At 49.8% G+C, this 19,574-nt stretch overlaps 1 protein-coding gene and 1 non-coding gene across 3 annotated transcripts; both read right to left on the minus strand.

Annotated features, from left to right (window-relative positions):
* Window positions 1-2,194: 2,194 nt before the first annotated feature.
* On the minus strand, window positions 2,195-17,086 carry POGK (pogo transposable element derived with KRAB domain). Of its 2 annotated transcripts, XM_035010924.1 has the most exons (6): window positions 16,960-17,086; window positions 15,401-15,534; window positions 9,671-9,797; window positions 8,584-8,682; window positions 5,772-7,262; window positions 2,195-4,000 (listed from the first exon to the last, which is right to left on the minus strand). In XM_035010924.1, exons 2-5 carry the CDS (start codon window positions 15,530-15,532, stop codon window positions 5,791-5,793), a joined length of 1,830 nt encoding a protein of 609 aa, XP_034866815.1. In that variant the 5' UTR covers window positions 15,533-15,534; window positions 16,960-17,086; the 3' UTR covers window positions 2,195-4,000; window positions 5,772-5,790. The 2 variants fall into 2 exon arrangements, with proteins under 2 accessions (XP_034866815.1, XP_034866816.1); XM_035010925.1 differs by lacking the exons at window positions 9,671-9,797; window positions 16,960-17,086 and having other exon boundaries at window positions 15,401-15,483.
* LOC118014615 lies at window positions 14,273-14,390 on the minus strand. The gene has a single exon (XR_004680325.1). It is a non-coding gene; the product is annotated as a small nucleolar RNA SNORA52 (small nucleolar RNA).
* Window positions 17,087-19,574: the final 2,488 nt, after the last annotated feature.

The following is a 19,574-nucleotide window of genomic DNA, read 5'->3' on the forward strand; positions in this document are numbered from 1 at the left end:
CTTTCCTTTTGTGTATTTATTAAAGTAAACATATAAGGAATACTGCCTCCTACAGAAGTTTGAAAAGCCCTGCTCTATGAGATCTTAGCAGACTTTTCAGAGGAATGTGCTAGATGAGAAACATTAAAGAACGGGTTCCAACTTAGGTATGTCATTTCTTCCTTTTGTGATGTGTAGACTAAAGAGAAAAATTGAACACCTTAGTTTCAGTTCTTGGCACAAGTCTGAAAAGTCCTTCAGAGTTTTAGATCGTTTTTCAGATTTAGAAGAATTTGGACTGATACCTAGCTGAATGTAGTGGTTTTGTTTTGGGCTATTTGTATATCTGGGGACTTAACGCTAAGTGTGTGTGTGAGATTTCATGGGTTCTTCCATGGAGAGCAGCCGGGAGCCTCAGCCATGTCCTGCTGCCTCTTGCAGTGATAGCTTCCGGGGAGGTCCAGACCCTTGCTGCTCTTTAGCACGTGGCCTACATCTGTACAGTCACCTACTCTGGTGGGACCGCAGGATACCAGAGGACTCCCTTTGCCTCATGTTTTGGGCCTTCATGGAAATCTGCTTTCCATGCCGGTTTTCCTCAAGAATCATTTTGTAAAGTGGAAAGATGGGGCTGAAGGTAGAGGGATAGTTAGGATTTTTCAAGAGAGCCCCTGAAAGATTTGAACACCTCTGTTCCACCAAAGGTTGGCTCCAACTCTGTTGCCAACTGTGAGATCCTGAGTGAAGTCGTGACTGTTTATTACCAAGCATTTAGAAAAATAACTCTCCTCATGAGGAAAAAGCTGTTAGAAACCAGGTAATTTCAGACTCAGAAGAAAGCGGATTTTTCCTGCAGGAGTGTCAGTAATTGTCTTTTAGCTCCAGGTGTTATCACTATGGAAAACCAGGTTTGATAAGGCCCACCTTACTTTATACCAGGCACCCAGAGTGCTGGCTCAGCACACATTCTCATCGCTTTGACCGCCCCCTGCTGTGATCAACCAAGCAGCCCGTCCTCAGACACCACCACCCCCACCATCACCTGAAGCCATCAGGACTCCACGATTAACTTTTTTTTAAGATTTCATTTATTTATTTGACAGAGAGAGAAAGAGGGAACACAAGCATGGCGGAGCTGGAGAGGGAAAAGCAGGCTCCCCGCTGAGCAGGGAGCCCGATGCGGGGCTCGATCCCAGGACCCCAAGATCATGACCTGAGCCGGAGGCAGACGCTTAACCGACTGAGCCACCCAGGTGCCCTGCCACAATTAACTTCTAAAGGATTACTCTGACCATTAGATAAATGCCTGTGTTCTATCATATTTTTGGCTCTTGCTAAAAGGCCTCCAGGATGTAGAATAAGGGTAAGGAAGCTTGGTTTTAGGGGTCAGACTTAATGTGCTGTGGCCAACAAATGGGTTCAGCACTTGATTCTGATGGCTTAAAAAAAAAATGTCTGGATTATTCTTGGATAGTAGATTACTTACTTAATTGAATCTATGGGCACAGTAAATTGACAGGACTAATTTGACTAAAAGCACACCATGAAAGGGCATGTAGGTTCTTCATGCTTTCATTTTTAAAGAAATTTATGAAAACAGGATACTAAGTTTTCTTCTCTGTTCATCAACTTGCTAGCATGCCTTCACTCATTTAAGAGACTAATATCCCTTTATGGATTTCCTTCATGTGATTTGGTAACGTACCATCCCTGAGAGCATCTGAAACATGACTGAGTGAGGAAAAAAGCTATTCATGGGGCACCTTGGTGGCTCAGTGGTTAAGTGTCTGCCTTTGGCTCAGGTCTTGATCTCAGTCCTGGGATTGAGCCCCGCATCGGGCTCCCTGCTCAGCGGGGAGCCTGCTTTTCCCTCTCCAGCTCCGCCATGCTTGTGTTCCCTCTTTCTCTCTCTGTCAAATAAATAAAATTGTTAAAAGAAAGAAAAAAGCTATGCATGCCAGGCCTCCCTCCAGCCCCTCACCCCGGACTTTTAATTCAGTTTAAAACCACATATGTAATTTTTCTTTCCTTTGTCTTCAGACACCAACATTTATATTGCCATCCCATGAACACTTTTTTGATTCAAGGATATTACATACAGACAGACAGACACACACACACCCCAACGTGAATGGAGAATAAAGCGTAAATCAGTTTGAGGTGTGACCTTTCACAATGCTAGCAGGTAAATAATAAATAAAACCACCATAGCCTATTGTCTTTATTATCAAAGTTTATTGTTGGGTCAATTTCTATCTACTAGGGAGTACAACTATGTCTCAATATGTGCTATAGTAAGTCTAGGGTAATAGCCGTTCTGCAAAATAGTTGTACTGGGACTCTGTTAAGCATAGCTCATAATTAAGTCAGTGGAAGAATGAGCCCAGAAAAACCCTGACAGTACAGCCATTACTCTAGGAAAGTTCCAGTGCTATTGCAACCTGTAAGGCATCATCTATCAGCTGATGATGAGACTCAAGATGTTGCTGGAATGAAATAGGAGTTGAACCCATTTTCTACTCTTCTCTGTAAGAAAACTATGGCTCCAATGCAGGAACCCAAAATTAGGTCTTATAAAATCATTTAAGCTCCCAAAACAAGTAAAACAGGACATGAAGAGGAAGGGCCAGGAACCAGGACAGTGGAGGACAAATTAAATCCAAGTGGAGGGGATAGAAACTTCTGGAATGAAAGGTAGCTGGATTTGGATGCCATTTGAGATAACAAAGAATTAGTACAGGTGAAAGCAAATGGGGAAACAATTCAAATACCGAAAAGTTATTCAGATACCAGAAACTAAGTGCAATATCCCTGCCTGCTTGGAGGAAAACTGGTTTTAAGGTGAATCACTAATAGGAAAATGAGTACCTGAGTAGAAATAGGTGTTTCAAGAGGCCAAGAACAGTATAATATACAAATGAGCTGAGTCTACAGGGAGGAAAAGTGGTTACGGTAGCCTGTTACTCAGATCTGACATTGGAATGACATTTTTAGCAATGGCCTTGTCTATAAGGTCCTGGCATATTTTTTCGTAGTACAGATAGCTTGGAAGGAATGTTTTCATAACAACTTATGTGGGAATGCAAATTACTATAATGTAAAAATTCAAAGACCTTCCATTTATTCCTGCAGGGTAGAAGGAGATTAGAAGTCTTGCAACGGCTGTGGCTAAAGGCCCATGTCCTCTCATACCCTTGTGATAAAAATACTAAAGAAATCAACAGAACAAGTATCAGATGAGTCAATGAGCCTTGTACCATGTAGACAGCAGATAATTCATGGTGACTTGTGCAGGCAGCCTGAGAAAAAGCTCGTGTACTAAATGCTGCCCTGTCATTAAGTATAATGACAAATAGGGCCCTTAAAGAAGGCCCTGAAAAATTCTAGCTGCCAACCAGATTGGGAAGATAAATAAAACAGCAGTTTATTTTAACCTGTATCTTACTGTAACCTAGTCTGTAGAAAAGCCATCTGCCGGCACCAGGCCAGTCTATCTGAATCTTGTTATCATTAGTATCTCATTTTTCCAAAAGAGGAAATACGTAAGTAGCAGGTACACATAAATGACTCATTTCCACACAGCCTTCTCTGCAGTCCTCTCCTGTGTGGGCACAGGTTCTACTCTTGGAAGCATTTTTAAAGGCAAAAGAAAACATTTACTTGAGGTTTGCTCCACAGAAAGGACACCAGTGGAGTTGGGCCCATCTGAGTCTCTTGTTGGTGTTGAACAAACGGTCTCTTCTCCAGGAAATACCTTTGTTCATTCATATTTACATGGATTAATCTCCAAAACAAAAAATGGGGCAGAAGCAGTTTCTTCCCTAATCATGTCTCTGCTGAAATCAAGGGTCCCAGACACCTTTTCTGACAATTTGTGGATGTGGGGCGGGGTCGGGCTATGTCGCAGGATGGGGTACACAGGTGGCTGTCCAGATGTGGGCTTGTTCCGAGCCCTGTGGCCTTTTGCGGCTCCCTGTGCATCCACACTTTGAGGAATCTTCTTGAGGGTTTTCCTCCCCACCTGTTTCAAAAACAGAGAGAACCTAAGTGTGAATTAACCCTTGGATTTTAGAAATCGTACACATTTTAACAAAATTATTCCATTAGTCAGATTTCCAAATAGATGAGGAGAGGCAGTTTTATGCCCATCTGTCCCCTCCTAAGTCTCCTGTTTACTGAGCATCCCTAACTACTTCTATCACTTCTTCCGTTCACAAAAGGGCAGCTATTGTATAGGGAACTGGTGGTCATGATGAGCAAAAGGTCACGGTTGATAGACGTAAATGCCCACCTTCACAGCTGCAGCCTAGCCCTTGTCTTTTTTTCCCCTTTCCTCTCCTGGTAGCAAAGAGCTTAGAAAATAAAAAATGTATAAGGGGGGGGTAAAATGAGGAAAGAATGAAAAACTCACTATAATCCAAAGTTTGCTTTCCAATGGAGTCAGTATAATGGTTAGCAGAAAAGGGAGGCTGAGTTCGTGGAGGGACAGGGTAGGGGACATGAGGGGCAGGGAAGCAGTTTCGGTGATTTGAATGTAACAGTAAGAACTCCTCCCTTGGCGCCACTGTTATCCAGGGGTCTCAGAATTACACGGGAGTCCAGCAGTATGAGTCCACTTTGACTTGGGGGCAGGGAAAGAGACAGAAGTCACTCCTGCACTTACACAGCGAGGAGAGGGATGAAAGACTTCAGTTAGCATTTCCTTTGGAGAAAAAAAGCAAGTAGGATGGAACCACGGAGTTATGCTACAAAAGGAAGAAGAGATGTCAAGATAGTTTTAGGTCCTCTGTAAAGGAAGGAATGACCTTTCATATTAAACACTGTGTCTCTGGGAAACAAATTAACTGACAATTAGGGAAAGGAGAGCGAGAGGGTAAGATGAATTGTTTGCTCCCCCACTGTACCTGGTTGGCTGTTCTCCCATCTCAAGGTGTGTATGTGTGTGTGTGTGGGGGGGGGGGGGTAGGGTGGGGGGGGGGGAGTAGGCTCGCCTCCACTGGTGTTGCTGGTTAGTCCCCACTCCCCGCTTCCTCTTGAAGCTGCTCCCCTTCTATAGTCAACTCCGAAAATTCCAGGCCTATTGTCCTAGTCCTCACTGTAGTCCTAGATATGTGCCCTGTTTTCTTTTTTTGGTGCATTCAATTTAGAAATCCCTTCAGACCTCAGTGGACTACAAGAAATTATTGCAATTGCTCACTCCACCCATGTGAAGGTCATTATGAGACGAAGAGGATGTTCTAAAGCACTTCTGAATTCCCAGGGAAAAGCCAGCCTAAGCTGCAGTTCTCACGTCCTAGTGGGCTTCTGCGACCGCTCAAGGACTGAGCTGAGGCACGGAGCACACGGTGCTCTCGAGACATCACTGCGTTCTCCCTACAGGCCAGTGAAAGGGAGCACCGTGCACCTGGCCCTAAATGTTCAACATGATTTGTAAGGGAAAGAAGAAAGTTGGCTTTCGGGCAAAACTTTGTTTAACTGAGCAATGTCAGGCCCAAATAATTTGAGCATGACGGCTCTCAGATTAAATGTTCCGGTAGCTCACTCTTTGTTCGTTTTATGTACTATACAAGCACTCCCGGGGCCAGGCCTCAGAGCAAAACCCCCACAAGCAAGCCAAGCGACACCAGACTGACGTCCAGGAGCAGCCGAGGGCCTGTTACCTGTGGTACCGTACCATAGGCTTGAGAGTTCTTGGAACCGAAGGAAAGGATGGTAAGAGGGCGGGTGTTTGTGGAACACAAACAGGGCTGTCAGTGAAGGCGCCAAGCGTGCACCTGGGCCTGCCTGGTTACCTTAGTTCTCCACCGGGTGTCAGTTGCCCTCCCGCGCAGTCTCGGTATCGCAATCCCTGGGGGCCTCCCCTCCCCCTGGAAGCTCACTCTCAATCTCCCACAGGACATCATCTTCGTCTTCCAGATTGCTGGAGATGTGGCACTTCTTGAAGCCCTGCACGATGGACTCACTGGAGATGCTATTCCAGGCAACCATGACCCACTCCAGGAAGAGGCCCAGGGGCGGCTTCTTGGCGTTGCCGGTGGGGCTGAGCGCCAGGTTGCCGGCCAGAAGCCAGTTGGAGTACTGGGCCCGCACGCTGTCGTTGAGTGGCTTGTAGACCACCACATCCAACACCTGCAGCTGCGAGGTCAGGCCCCCTGGGATGATGACCATGTCGGTGTTCATGCTCTCCATGGAGCTCTTCACCGAGTCAGTGGCGTGGCCACGGAAGCCGTTCAGGATCAGCATCCCGCGCTGCTTGGGCGCCCCGCCCGTCCGCCGCCGCCACACCACTTCCAACCAGTCCTGCATCAAGTCCTCCGTCATCCATCCGTAGCGGTGGCAGCGGATCTCCATGCCGCTGGGGAACTTCCCGGGGGGGATGTACGTGCCCCTCAAAATGATGTACGGCGGCAGTTTCCTCCCGTCTGCCAGGACACCCAGCATTGCTGTAATTTTTAGCTTCTCCCTGCCCGGCGTCTTGACCAAGACTGGCTTCTCGCCCTGGTTGTCCACCGTCACCCGTGACGGCACCTCAAGGCAAATGGGCGTCTCGTCGGCGTTGCCCATCTGGGCCACCTGGTAGTCGTGCGCCCTGCGCAGGGCCAGCACGCTGCGCTGGTACGTGACGAGCTTCTCGGTCAGGTCCTCGGGCAGCTGCTGGGGCACGGGCACTTTGTGCCTCAGGGACAAGTCGTACCTTCGCATCATCCTTCGACACCAGCCCAAGCTAGCCTTGAACCCTTTCTCCGGAATGTTCATTTCCTGGGCGATCTCGAGCGCTTTCAGCTGCATCGCCTCCCGGGTGATGGGGTCCCCTTTGGCCTGCATGTACCTGACATACTCGGCCACACGCTGGTCCACCAGGGCAAAGCGCCCATTCTTGGGGCCGCGGAATGCCCGCCGCATGGCGTGGGCGTTCTGGAGCTGTGGCTTCACTTTGCGCCAGTCTCGAACGTTCTTTTCCAGCACTCCAAACTGCTTGGCAGCCTGGCAGTTGTTGGTGCTCTCGGCATATTCCACCACCATTAACTTGAACCCCGCGTCATAACTGCGCCGCATGCCCCTGCTGAACGGAAACTTCCCCGCAATCTCGTCCGCCGAGAGGTCATACCCTGGGAAGCCCATGGCCATGTAGAAGGGGTACCCCTCGCTCCACTCGGGGAGCTCTGTGAGGTCCCGGGGCAGGCGGAGGCCAAACCCATCCAGGTGCTGGGGCTGAGCAAACTGCGGGGTGGCGTTCATCGGACCCACCCAATCTGGGGGCTTGACATCAGACTCTTCATTTTCTGGGAGACAAACAGGGAGGGGCAAAGAGGTCAGTACTTAAAATGACTTCTGGCCTATTCCCTGATTTGTTGGGTCGAAATGCTAAGAATATCTTAATCTGAGAGTCCACCCAAAGCCGTAACCTTAATAACAGAAAGCATTTCCTAAGAGTCCTTACTCCTGTGCCAATTCCTATGGGTCACCGCGTCTAATTCCCATAACACCTATGTATCATTACTCCCGCTTTGCAGATAAAGCTACAGAAGTGAAGTGAGGCATCAAGGTAGGTGAGCTAGAAAGTGCCAGAGCTGGGAACTGAACACAGGTACCTGACTCGGATCACACGCTTGTTTTGTGGGCCACGTTTGGGTCAAAATATTTTTATGTGGGTGGAAAACCAAATATAACCCATAGTACCATATAATAGTACAGAATTTAGATACACCATGGCCCGAATCACATTCCTTAAACCAAGAAAATCTACCGCAAAACCATACTTAGCACAGTTAAGCCTGTAAGGCAGAACACTAGCTCCTTCACACCAATGTCAGAACTGGGTTTCACTGTACGTGTGTGTTTAGAAGGTGGTCACAGAAACTGAATAGTACTTGGAGAAATTGTCCTTTCTCACCAAAACTAAGATGCCATCAGCTGCAAGATACACCATTAAAAAAGAAAAAAAAATGCCATTAATTCTAAGAGGTGTTCTTAACTTCAGAGATGTTAACAAGGTGGGGAGAAAATGTCTTAGAATCAATAAAATATGGCATTTTAAACTCTTAGCTCTAGAGAGAAGGTGAGTAAAACCACTGGCTGCTTGAAACCTGTATTTAGCCAACTGTTATCCTCCTAACTATGATGTTTGATAAAGGACCATGTGCTTCTCAGACATATCTGCTCACATATGTACTACATCTGTTCTTGCTTTTTCTATCCAAGATGAAATGGACAAGAAACCAGGGTAAATAACCCTGGCCACATGCTTCGTCACATTATTTTCCTTGGTTTTCAGAGGTACATGGTGCACTACGGAGGTGGCCTCCTTCACCCACTGGACCAAATGCCATACAAGCTTGAAAGTGCTTCATGCACATCTCAAGTTGCACCTTGAGATGTATTACCCACAGCTGACAGAGGAAGAAAAGGGGGCTCAGAGAGGTGAATGAAGTGGCCTAAGGTCACGGAGCACTGGAAAGAAGATTCTGAAATTCCAAAGCCCATCATCTTTCCGCCTCATAACCCTGCCTTACTCTTAAATACCCCACACAATGTATATGGAAACTTAAAATCCAGCCTCCCCATGCTCCCCAGTGGATGGATGCTGGAGTGGTTTAATTGTACCTGCAAAGGTTCCTCCTTGGAACTGCCATTCATCAGAATTCTGGGACTCCTCGTCCCCTTCCAGCCGAGTGATCATGTCTGGCTTAGGGAATGGGAATTCTGTTTGTAGGAAATAGAACAGGTTACAGCTGTGCGTTACTGGCTTAGAGCACTGCCAAAATGAGTATTTTATAATACTTCAGGAACACCCTCCCGCACACAAGCTACTCTCAATGTGGAGATATACAGAAGACGGGGGAAAGGGCTCAGGGATACTTAAAAGAAAAAATATGATAGGAAGTAAGTCTGTCCAGCGGAATTGATGGACCTCTGCTAATGAGGGCTGGTACTAGCAACAACAACAAAAGAGCACTGCATGTAGTAGGGAAGTGGGTAGATGCAGTGACTACCTATTGAACATTCTGAACATTCATATATGAGCAAACTAGGAAATGCCTCCAAATGGTTACATTCTAATTACATGGCTTATCAATGCTGGGAGGGAAGAAAGGATTCTTTCGGGTTATGTTCCCAAGTGGCTGAGGCTTGACAGGGTAATAATGAGGCCTGCCTTCCCTCCTAAGGAACATATGAAGCATAGGCCCAGACCTGTGTTGACATTTCTCAGGTTATGTCTTTTTTTTTAAGATTTATTTATTTGAGAGAGAGGGAGTGCATGCGCATGTGGTGCATAGGGGCAGAGGGACAGGGAGAGAGAGAGAGAGAACATTCTAAGCAGATAACCATACTGAGCGCAGAGCGTGACATGGGGCTCTGATCTCACGACACTGAGATCATGACCTGAGCTGAAATCAAGAGTCGGTTGCTTCATCGACTGAGCCCCCCAGGCGCCCCAAGTTATGACTTTTTTTATGTGAATGCCTGGGTTGAATAGGGATAGTTTGGAGAACTGGCACAAGTTGCTGGGTAGAAGGACACAATATTTATATCCTGCCTACATCAAAAACAGGAAATTAAATGGGCACAGGCATGGAGGGGACAGAGTCCAAGTTCAGGAGAAAGGGATGTTGGACACACCAGAGAAGAGACATGGAAACAATTCTCTGGGCTCAGAGCTTCCAGGAGACAAAGGAAAACAAAGCTTTACCCAGGGACAGGACAGTTTCATAATTCATCCTCATGACTTCCCGGTACAGGGCCTTTTGTTGCTCCGTCAAAACTTCCCACTCCTCATCGGAAAAATATATGGCCACCTCATCGAATAGGGCGGGCACCTGAAACAGTGAACAGGCCTTTCTCAACGACTAACAGGCACATGCAGACACAGACTCACACATCTTCATTTCACAGGGGAGGGGCCTTGACCAGGTGGACACGCTCTGTCCACATCACTAGGCCACTAGAGGCGAAACAAGCACACAGCACAGGTCTCACGTGCCCTGCTGAGTGTCTATCACTGCACCTTGAGAAGGGAAACTCCCCAGCACTGATCACCAGATCACCAGGCTGGGACACACACTGCAGGGACAGCTGATCTCAGCTCAGCCCCCACTGTAGAGCCAGGAGCAACCACACCCAAGGAAACACCCTAAGACAATCCCCCTACCAATACAACCCGCCCAACCATCCCCTGCCTTCCTGAGTCGGCAGATCTCTGGCCCAGGAGGAGGTGGGGGGTGGGGGAGTGGGGTTCCTGGGCACCGTTCTCCATTTCCAGGGGCACCAGCCCTAGTGTTTGACTCAGAACCCAACGCCCAGGGAGGAGCCAGTGAGAGAGAGGGCCTCATTTGGCTTTTTCTAATCTACAAGAGTGTGAGTAGGAGGAGAGAAGAGCTAATTAGAGCTTAAATTTATGTAATGAGATACTGGAGCAAACTAGTTTGCTTTCATGCCTAGACCTTCGGCAGAAAGCCCTAAGGACAGAGAAGGCAGCTCTACTCCTCTCCCCACTGCCCCCACGCCCCCCACCCCTGTGGGAATGGCCACTGGCAGCTAGAGACAGCCAGGCCACCAAAACCATCCTCCTCTTGTTTACTCAACTATGTGCTTTTCTCTTTACCATGTTGTTTCTTTCGGTCATTAAAAATCCTCCTCCAAAGTTCATCATATTCAGCGGTAAGAAATCACTGGGCGAGGGTTTCAGGCTGGTTCCTTTGTATTGTCGCTTTCGAAGCTATTCCCCAAGGCTGAATCCAGAGCCTGGGTAGTTATGAGACCGTTTTTCATCAGCTTAGAAAATTAGTGTCTGCACAGCCTGTAGCTTCTTCAGGTGTCCAGCCATCAGTCATTTGGACATTGGCATTTCTCCTTATTCCCGAAGTCCATGTCCTCCCTTCCCACTCTCACTCTCCCACTTCCCTCACTCCCAGTCTCACATCTCCCTATATGTAGGGAGCACTTCCTAGGAGAGGCCCTATAACTGCTTCATCTGTTTTCTCCAACCACCCCATTTAATCAAGGAGGAAATGGGTTCAGAGAGGCCATTAAATGGCAGCACTGAGGTCTGGACCTAGCACTCTTTGGGTTGAAGGCTCCAGGCCCTACAAAGCAAAGTGGCCTCCCTGGTGACCAGCCCTCCACTCTCCCCCACCTCCATGCACAGCTATACTCAATGCCTGCAGGTCCCCAAGCAAACCTCATGTCCCCGCACATGGCTCTCCCATGGCCTCAGAGGTTCTCCCCATTTCTGGCCTGGCTGACACCCACCCACCTTCCAAGGCTTAGCCTAGATGTCCTGTTCCCCGGGAAGCCCACCCTGACCTGGGTCGTGTGCCCACCTGCATGTTCCCACGGTACCCGGAGGCCAACACTATGGTGGTACTTATCGCAATGCATATTCTTTTGGTTTACTTGTCTGCTTCTTCCACTGAAACACAGGCTCACTGAGTGCAAAACCTATGCTTACTGCATTTTCCCTAAGCTTAGGACACTTCTTGTGGATAGTAATCACCTAACAATGTGTTTTTGATTTAAGCAAACAATATCCGAATTTCCCTTCTCTTGTTCCACTTAGAATAGCTTCAAATGATCATTAAGCCATTGTCTGGCACAAAACCAAGCCTCCTCTTTGAAATACGGTGAGATACTAGGAGGTGAAAAGGGATGGATCGCTAGGTTTTCTTCAGGCTTCATCAATCTGGAAAGCCAGGCAGCCAGGAATTTTCCACCCCACCCCTTCCCACTTTCCAGGCTTTTGAACAACTCTCTCTTTGGCCTCTTCTCTCCCTAGGAAATTCCAGATCTAGGCCATACCTATTTAGAGTCCTTTTCCCTTTGCTGATAAAATGGGACACAGGCCTGGCAAGGCCTGTCATTTCAGAGGGTCTATCGATACTCACAAAGGTAACGTATCCTAGGCCTGGTAAAAATATCAGGAGCCCCGAAGTTATAAGAAGGGTGGCTAGAGGCTGGCTGGTGCCAGATTCATCTCCTCGTATTTATGACTGATCCACAGAGGATCTTCAAACAAGCCCACATTATGCTCCAGAGACACACAGTGCCGTGGCTTAGAAATTCTCTTCACAGCAGCCCTCTGTGAGGATCGAGCAAGCCTTCAGCCAGGCCCCGTGGCGCAGGCCTCCCCTCTCTCCACAGAAGCTTTGTATCTGGCTAAGCACAGCAGTAAGGTAAACAGGGCGAGCCCTGGGCAAAACTCCAAAGTCAGGCAGCCTGTGTTCAATCCCCCCAGACACCCTTTCTCGGCCTCCCAGGTAGGGAGGACCCTCAATCCCCGTCCTCTTCCCTTTCCTCAGAAGATCCAGGGCACATCAGAGAGGTGTTCTTCCCTTCAGCTGTGTATGGCCTTGCTCTGCCAGCAGGCCGGCATCCGGTGGATCTCCGAGGGAAGTACCCAGACACCCACAGCCTCACTGGGGACGCGGCACGACCACCCAGCGAAGCTGGTAGGGCTCCTGGGGCCAAGGGCTGTGCCCCGCATCCGCAGGGGGCGCCTGCTGGCTGCCAGGCACTGGGCAGGGCAGTCCCTCTTACACGTTTAAAGAGATGATCTTGCAGAATCCTTTCAACAATATAAAGAAATGGGAGTCACTACCCTACTTTTATGCGTGAGGAAACAGCTGCTAAGTAACTTGCCCACAGTCACCGAGTTAGGGAGTCTGACTCCAAAGCCCGTGCTTTTTCAGCAGGGCCACTTGGCTACAGGAGCTGCTCCTAACCCCGCACGCAAGCTTTCCTCTCGGGGGCTCTTGCTTATGCTTTCCTCGTGTCTGGAGCGCAAGCCCCCTCCCTTCCCTTGGCCAGTGCCACTCGTGAATGAGACTCAGCTCAAGACACATTTTTCCTTTTCTCTCCTCGAAACTCTTATTTCTACTCCAATTCTCCTATGGAGTATTATCCTAATATATGGCACGGTTCTTACGTTGGAAAGGCTTTTATTGATCACCCTAACACAATTCTCTTACAACCAAAATACCTATTTGAGGAACAGATTCATTTCTTTTCTTTCCCTGGTTCAATACCCTAAAGCAGGGTTTTTCAACCTCAGCACTAATGACGTTTTGAGCCAGATAATCCTTTGCTGTGGAGGCTGTCCTGTGCATTGTAGATGTTTAGCAGTGTCCCTGGCCTCTCCCCAGGAGATGCCTACTAGGATCTCCCACTCCCCAACCCCCACCCAAGTCATGAGAGCCAAACATGTCTTCAGATATTGCCAAACGTCCCCAGGAGTCAACCTACCCACTGCTCAAGACCAGGTCCTTCTGCCCGAAGCCTCTCGAGCTCTCCAGCCTGAACGAGACCCCACTCCTGAGCTACCGCCCCCCACTGCACTCCGAATGACGTACTATGAAGTATGTCCACTTCCCTACCTTCCTCACAAGACTGGCAACTCCAGGGGACTAGGGATCTTGTCTTGAACACCACCGCTGTGCTCAATAACTGCAGATGGGTGGCAGACTGCGTGGAGGCCCCCAAAGCCAGCCCCCCCGCCCCAACCCCTGCAGCTACCTCCTTCTTTCCCAGCCAGGCATGGTCTTCGCCTTGCTCTCTCCTCGCTGTCCTGCTGCCACATTGCCTGCCACACTGAAGGTCCACCTTCACTCTGCTCATTGTCCAAGGTTTTTCACACTATCTAGATGTTCTGGGTTGGCCAATATAGCCTTAGAGCCCAAGGTTTCTACTGCCTTGAGGTCTCGTTCCAGGCCAGATGGGACTGACTCCTGTCCTCCAAGGTCTCCCCAGCTGTGGGGGAGCCGAATCGGGGAGGAGGCTGGGATGGCAGAGAACACAGAAACAAAAGGGCCGTGCAGCCTACAGAGCCAGACTGCGGACCCAGAGCCTGGTGGTGTATTGTTTTTCTTTTCTTCGTCTTCTTTTTTTTTTTTTTTTATTGAGGTATATACACAACAAACTGCACTACTTTTAAGGGTCCAGCTCAATAGGCATTTTTCAGAACAAATATCAGTGAACATGCATATCCTTGGGGCAAAGTAGATAACCTCTCTGCTCCCCGATTCCCTCGTGTGGGAGGGGAGCTGGACTGGACATCTGGGAGGACCAGGATTCTATGAATACAGATCTCCTATTGGAAACAAAGAATATAATGGGTACTGATAATGTTCACATATAAAACTAAGCAGAGAAAAGGAATGTCAGTTTGTTGCACGTTTAAGATTTTCACCATTCGTGCCCAAATGTCACGATGTCCAGTATGTACTGTGAATAATTATACACAATTCTAATGATAAATATCTATTACACAGATATCTATAAATACCTATTTTCCCCCCTGGAGTGTCCAGAAGCGCCCTCGGCACAAGCCCTGCTCACTTCTCGGGGTGAGGCTTCTAGGGAGCTCTGGTCCACATGAGACCTGCCACAGGCGGACCGGCAGGGATTTGGATGGACCATGTTGCATTTACATTCTCATAAGTTTACTCTGTCACACTCTTCTGTTTGGATATGTCCCACAGTCTCTGCTGCCTACCACCCCAATCCTTCAATTCAGGCCAGCAGGAAATGCAGCTCTCCTATGTGTGCGCGATCCCGAGACGTGTTCACAAAGAACTGGCCTCGTGTCCTGAAGCTCTCCTCGTGTCAGCTCAATGCCCCAAGTCTTATTTAAAATGGGGTCCCTCCAACCAGCAGCAGACCCTCTCCTTCCCAAACTCAGCCAGGTTCCTTGAGCCCTCCTCTCTGCCAGGCCACCCTGTGGGCTCCCCTCCTGTCCTCAGCCTGCCCAGTCCCGTCTTAGCAAGAATCCTGCTAAGTCCGTTTAGAAAGACTCCCCCACTCTTGACATTTGATCACCCTAGCCTGCCTTGAGCAAGAATCTTATTCAGTCAGTTTAGCGAGAATCCCCCCTATTCTTGATGTCTCCACTTAGTAACTTTCCCTCCATGGACCCCTCTGCTCTGGCTCCTTGGTTAGAAATCCCCACGGGTCTCACTGTATTCAGTGTTGAGCCCCAACTCTCCCCTACCACAACAGTCTTGACACCTGTCTCAACAGTCCTGAACACTCTTCCTTACCACCTTCACAAGCATCAGAACTTTTTTTCTTTAACATAGGTCAGCAAACCCTATAGTTTGGTAGTTGGTGTCTGCAACACGCCGGACACTGAGCAGGGTGTAGGGGACTCAGGGGAACAGCATAGAGATGAGCTCTCCACCTCCGGAATTTCCAACCCGAATGCTGATCAGCACCATGGCTGAAGAGACTGTTCCTAGAACCAGCTCTTCCATTCTTCACAGTGCCTTTTAAAGCCACAGGACTGTTTTCTCAGGAATGCAAACATACCGGGCTGGGCTGGGCTATTTTTACTTCCTATGTCTGCCTGAGGAGGAGACATAAAACAAGCCTGGCTCCCAGGCCTGCTTCTCTCCTCATAGCTGTGTGGACCCCACATCTCCTTACTTACCCATCCACCCTCTGAGCAGATCCGGACTCTCTGCATATCCGTGGGGCCATCTTCCAGTTCCCGGCTCTGAATCTCTTCCTCCTCTTCTTCCTCTTTTAGGGTCAAATTGAGAGTGTAGGCTGTGGACTCCATCTCTGCAAGCAAGATTCAGTTGAGAAAAATCAGGCGCTAGTGTGAACGCTTCAAAGCCTGGGATGGGGGTGGCTTAGCTTGCACAAACCTCTTAGCTCTGAGCACTGTTCAGGCTGGAATAAGGGAAGGAACGGAGTCGGGCCTGGGGAGGAAGGGATTTAGGAAAAGCACCAGGAAGCTGGAAGGTGACATATTTAATTATGATAAGAGGGGGTGCAGGCAGATAACATACCTGACTGCCTTCAAATATTTAAAAAACTACCTGTGGAAGAGCCCAGACTGGTTCTGTAGAGATCCAGGGGCAGAACAGGCCAGTGGGTAAACATTCCTGGAAGAGGTTCTAAGGAGTGCAAAGACAGAACTTGCTCCCAGTCAGTGCCACTCAAACATGAAATCTGTGGCAGGAAAGGGGTGTTGGCTTCCTATCTGTTTAGATACAGATAGGACACTTGCTCAACTGGGTTGTCCCTACAGGCCAGTTAAGCATCAGGAGGTTGGTAGGACCAGAATAACCATCACCTGGATTTTCCAAAGTCAAAGATTCTGTCCATGAGCTGGTTCAGAAAATAGTCATTCTGCCTTAAGGGATTTTTCCAAACCCGAGACTCAGTGATACATAGTGAGGTGTATGCCTGGATACCCAAGAAGGTGCAGAAGTCTGCTAGGGCCCACCGCCGCCGGGAAAGGCCTCTGGGCCGAAAATACTCTTCTGCCTGAGCAGTAGGCCCGTACAAAGGGCCGCGTTCCTGCCCTCTAGGGGCGCGGGCAATTACTAGGTGTGAGTGAGTGTGCATCTTGTGGGCCGCAACCTCCCGGGCTTCCAAAGAAAAGATCCCTCCAGAGTTCAAAGTGTGCTTTTTCTAGATTTCCAAAAAGGACTGGCGAATGCGACGGGTCTGGGACGAGCGGAACAGGCTTCAGATTCCTGGGAGCTGGGGCCCGAACTTGGCCGCCGCCTCCCCCGCCCGCTCCTGGGCAAGAGGTGGGGGCAGAGGTGACACCGCCCGGCAGCGATGGTGTCCCCGGCAAGGTGCCCGCAGCCACGGCCGCCGCCGCCCACCCGCCCACGGCCCCGCGCCCCGCCCGCGGCCGCCGCGCCCCCGGGCGCGCTCGGGTTTCTCCAGCCATCTTGTCCCATTTCCCTTTCTCCCGGGTCCCGCGCCGGGAGCGCTCCCGCCGCCCCCGCCTGCCCCCCGCCCCCCGCGGCCCAGCCCTCCTCCCCGCCGGGCCCCCTCCCCGCCCCGGCGCACCTGCCGGGCGGCGGGAGCCGGCACCGCCTGCCACCCGGGCGGGCCCGCAACAAAGGCGGTGGCGGCCGCTGCAGCTGCAGCCTCGCGCCCCCGCCCCCGCCGCCGCCGAGCCGCCCCGGAGCGGCGGGAAGGGCCACGCCACCTCGGGCCTCCGGCTCGCCGCCCGCGCGCACTCACCGAGCGGCCGGGGCGCGGGCCGGGGCCGCGGGGGGGGACGCCGAGGGCTCCGGCCCGGCTGTCACAGCGCCATCCCCGCCGCCTCTCCGGCTCTCCCGTGCGCGCGGCCCCTCGGGAGGGAGCGGGCAGGACACGTGGTGGGAGGAGGAGGGTCCGGCCGTGAGCTGAGGGTGTTGGGAGGCGAGGGGGAGGAGCGCGGCTGATGTCAGCGGGCCTCGGCGGCGCCGGGGGACGGCCCCGCTCCAGCTCCGGACCCTCCTCCCGGCGCAGTTTCCGGCAGGTCGGCTCGTCACGTCTCCTTCGCACCGGCCTGCGCCGACCCTCCTCGCGTCTCCTTCGCACCGGCCTGCGCCGCGGTGCCCTCCGCCCTCTCGGTTCCCCTCCCTACCCTGCCCCCCCCGGGGGCCGTCAGCTTCCGATGCGCTGTGTGCGCCCTGGGCGGGCCGGAGGCAGGAAGACCCCGGATTTACGCTTTAACGGAGCGTGACCTGGGTGCACTTATCCCTGTGCTCGTTTGCATTCACCAGTGGTTTGCCTTTGCTTGGAGGAGCACCCGAGGCACCCTGTCGAAGCTTCAAGGAATGCGTTATGAAGGGTAGACCAGCAAGGGAGTGTGGAGGGGCCTAAGGAGGGGTCCAGGATCTTTGGGGAAGCATCCTCGGATGCTGGCAAGCGTAGGTCCAGAACTCCGGGTTCGTAGTATACATGGGGAAGGAACTTCCTGGTACGCGTAGTTGTTACCTGTTAAAGCTCGAGCATGTAATCTCGTGGAGGAAGTAACTATATAGAGGGATCTTCTCCGAAACGTTCAAAGGACAGCTCTTTGGACAATGAGCAGACAAGCCCCGAAGCCTTTCTCATTCCAGAAAAAGATTCTGGGTTTGGGTTTTTGTTGGGAAGTCGTTCAAGGAAAAAAAAAAAAAAATATTCTGGCACTTGTGTTAAAATGCAAAGGAAGACTTTATTCAGTAATATGGAAGTAGGCGTCGAGACTATCACACTAGGGGAGAGATACGGACTCAGCTCTGAATACAGCAAAGACAGGTTGGGGAAGTACAGCCCACAGGCAGAGTAAGGGAATCAGTGGGTAGACATTCCGAGGTGACAGTAGGGGGAGAGGAATTCTTGCTGATGACAGGCCAGGATGATCAGATATCCAGGGTGGGGGTGAGTTCTCTCTAAACTGACTCAGCAGGATTCTTGCTAGAAGTGGGCTAAGGCTGTGGACTGGAAGGGGGATGTGTGCGTGCCCAAGATAGAGGCCTCGTAGAGAAGAGGGTTCAGAGGAGACTGACTAAAATTTGGTCAAGGAGAGCGTTTTGTCAAACTTCTTAGACTGTCCCTGAGATCTAAGTAGCTGCTGGGAAAGATCTCTCCAAATTTTTGTGGCCGTTTCAATTTATTGATAATGTGAATGTTACTTCTCTATGCCGTGGAGAGGCTACTGTGGAGCTGTGTAGGTCTTAATGCATAACATAATAGTATGAAAAACACATCTTTGAAGTGTAATTATGGTGGACAACCCAAGAGCAAAGCAGGTCTAACTGATGGAAGAAGAACACTATTCAAATATCAGGAGAGGTGAGGATGTTAGCATTTCTTGTTTGTTTTAATGAACAGTTCTTTTTATTTATTAATTTTATTTATTTTTTACTTAAATTCAATTTAGTTAACATGTAGTGTATTATTAGTTTCAAGGGTAGAACTTAGTGATTCATCAGTTGTATATAATAACACCCAGCGCTCATTACATCAAGTGCCCTCTCCTGATGCCCATCACCCAGTTATGGCATCCCCCCCACCCACCGCCCCTCCAGCAAAACTCAGTTTGTTTCCTAGAGTTAAAAGTCTCATGGTTTGCCTCCCTTTCATGAACAGTTCTTTCTGTGTGTAAAGTTAGCATTTTTAGAGCAGGAGTGATGTCTTAGCTCAAGTTGATTGACATTTCCATCTTAACTTTTCTGAGAAATGACTACTGTAAATGGGAAAGTGAGGAGAGTGTCAGGAAAGAGAAGGATACTGGGACATCATTGGCAATTCCCCTGCTTACAAATATATATATATATATATATATATATTAACACAGGTTATGAGATAACTGAAGAGGAATATTATGTTAGGGTTTTTGACTCTGAGAGCCCTAAAGTTCTTATGCAGCTTTGATTGGGTTTTTCCTGGGAAGAGGCCAACCAAATGGGCCACCATTATCTTTTTTAAGAAAGATTTTCTTTATTTGAGAGAAGGAGAGCAGGAATGGGGGAGGGGCAGAGGGCGATGGAGAAGGAGAACACACTCCCCACTGAGCAGGAAGCCCGAAGTGGGTCTCAATCCCAGCACTCTGGGATCATGACCTGAGCCAAAGGCAGATGCTGAACTGATGGAGCCACCCAGGCTCCCCTACTCACCCGAATTCTTGACTTTGAGCCCACAGCCCCATGATCACAATTATTATCCTGGGGCCCACCTTAGTACAAGTCCGTAACTACTAACAAAACTTTCTCACAGGAACAAAGTGCTGGGGAAGGCACAATACACTGCAGACATTTGTATTTAAGTGGCTCATAAGTCATGCTCCTTGTCTCTGCCTGCGTTTCCTCATCTTCAGAAAGAAGGAA

The sequence above is a fragment of the Mirounga leonina genome, unplaced genomic scaffold, assembly GCF_011800145.1.
Source record: "Mirounga leonina isolate KUSES-001 unplaced genomic scaffold, KU_Mleo_1.0 Mir_154, whole genome shotgun sequence".
Taxonomy (NCBI): Eukaryota; Metazoa; Chordata; class Mammalia; order Carnivora; family Phocidae; genus Mirounga; species Mirounga leonina.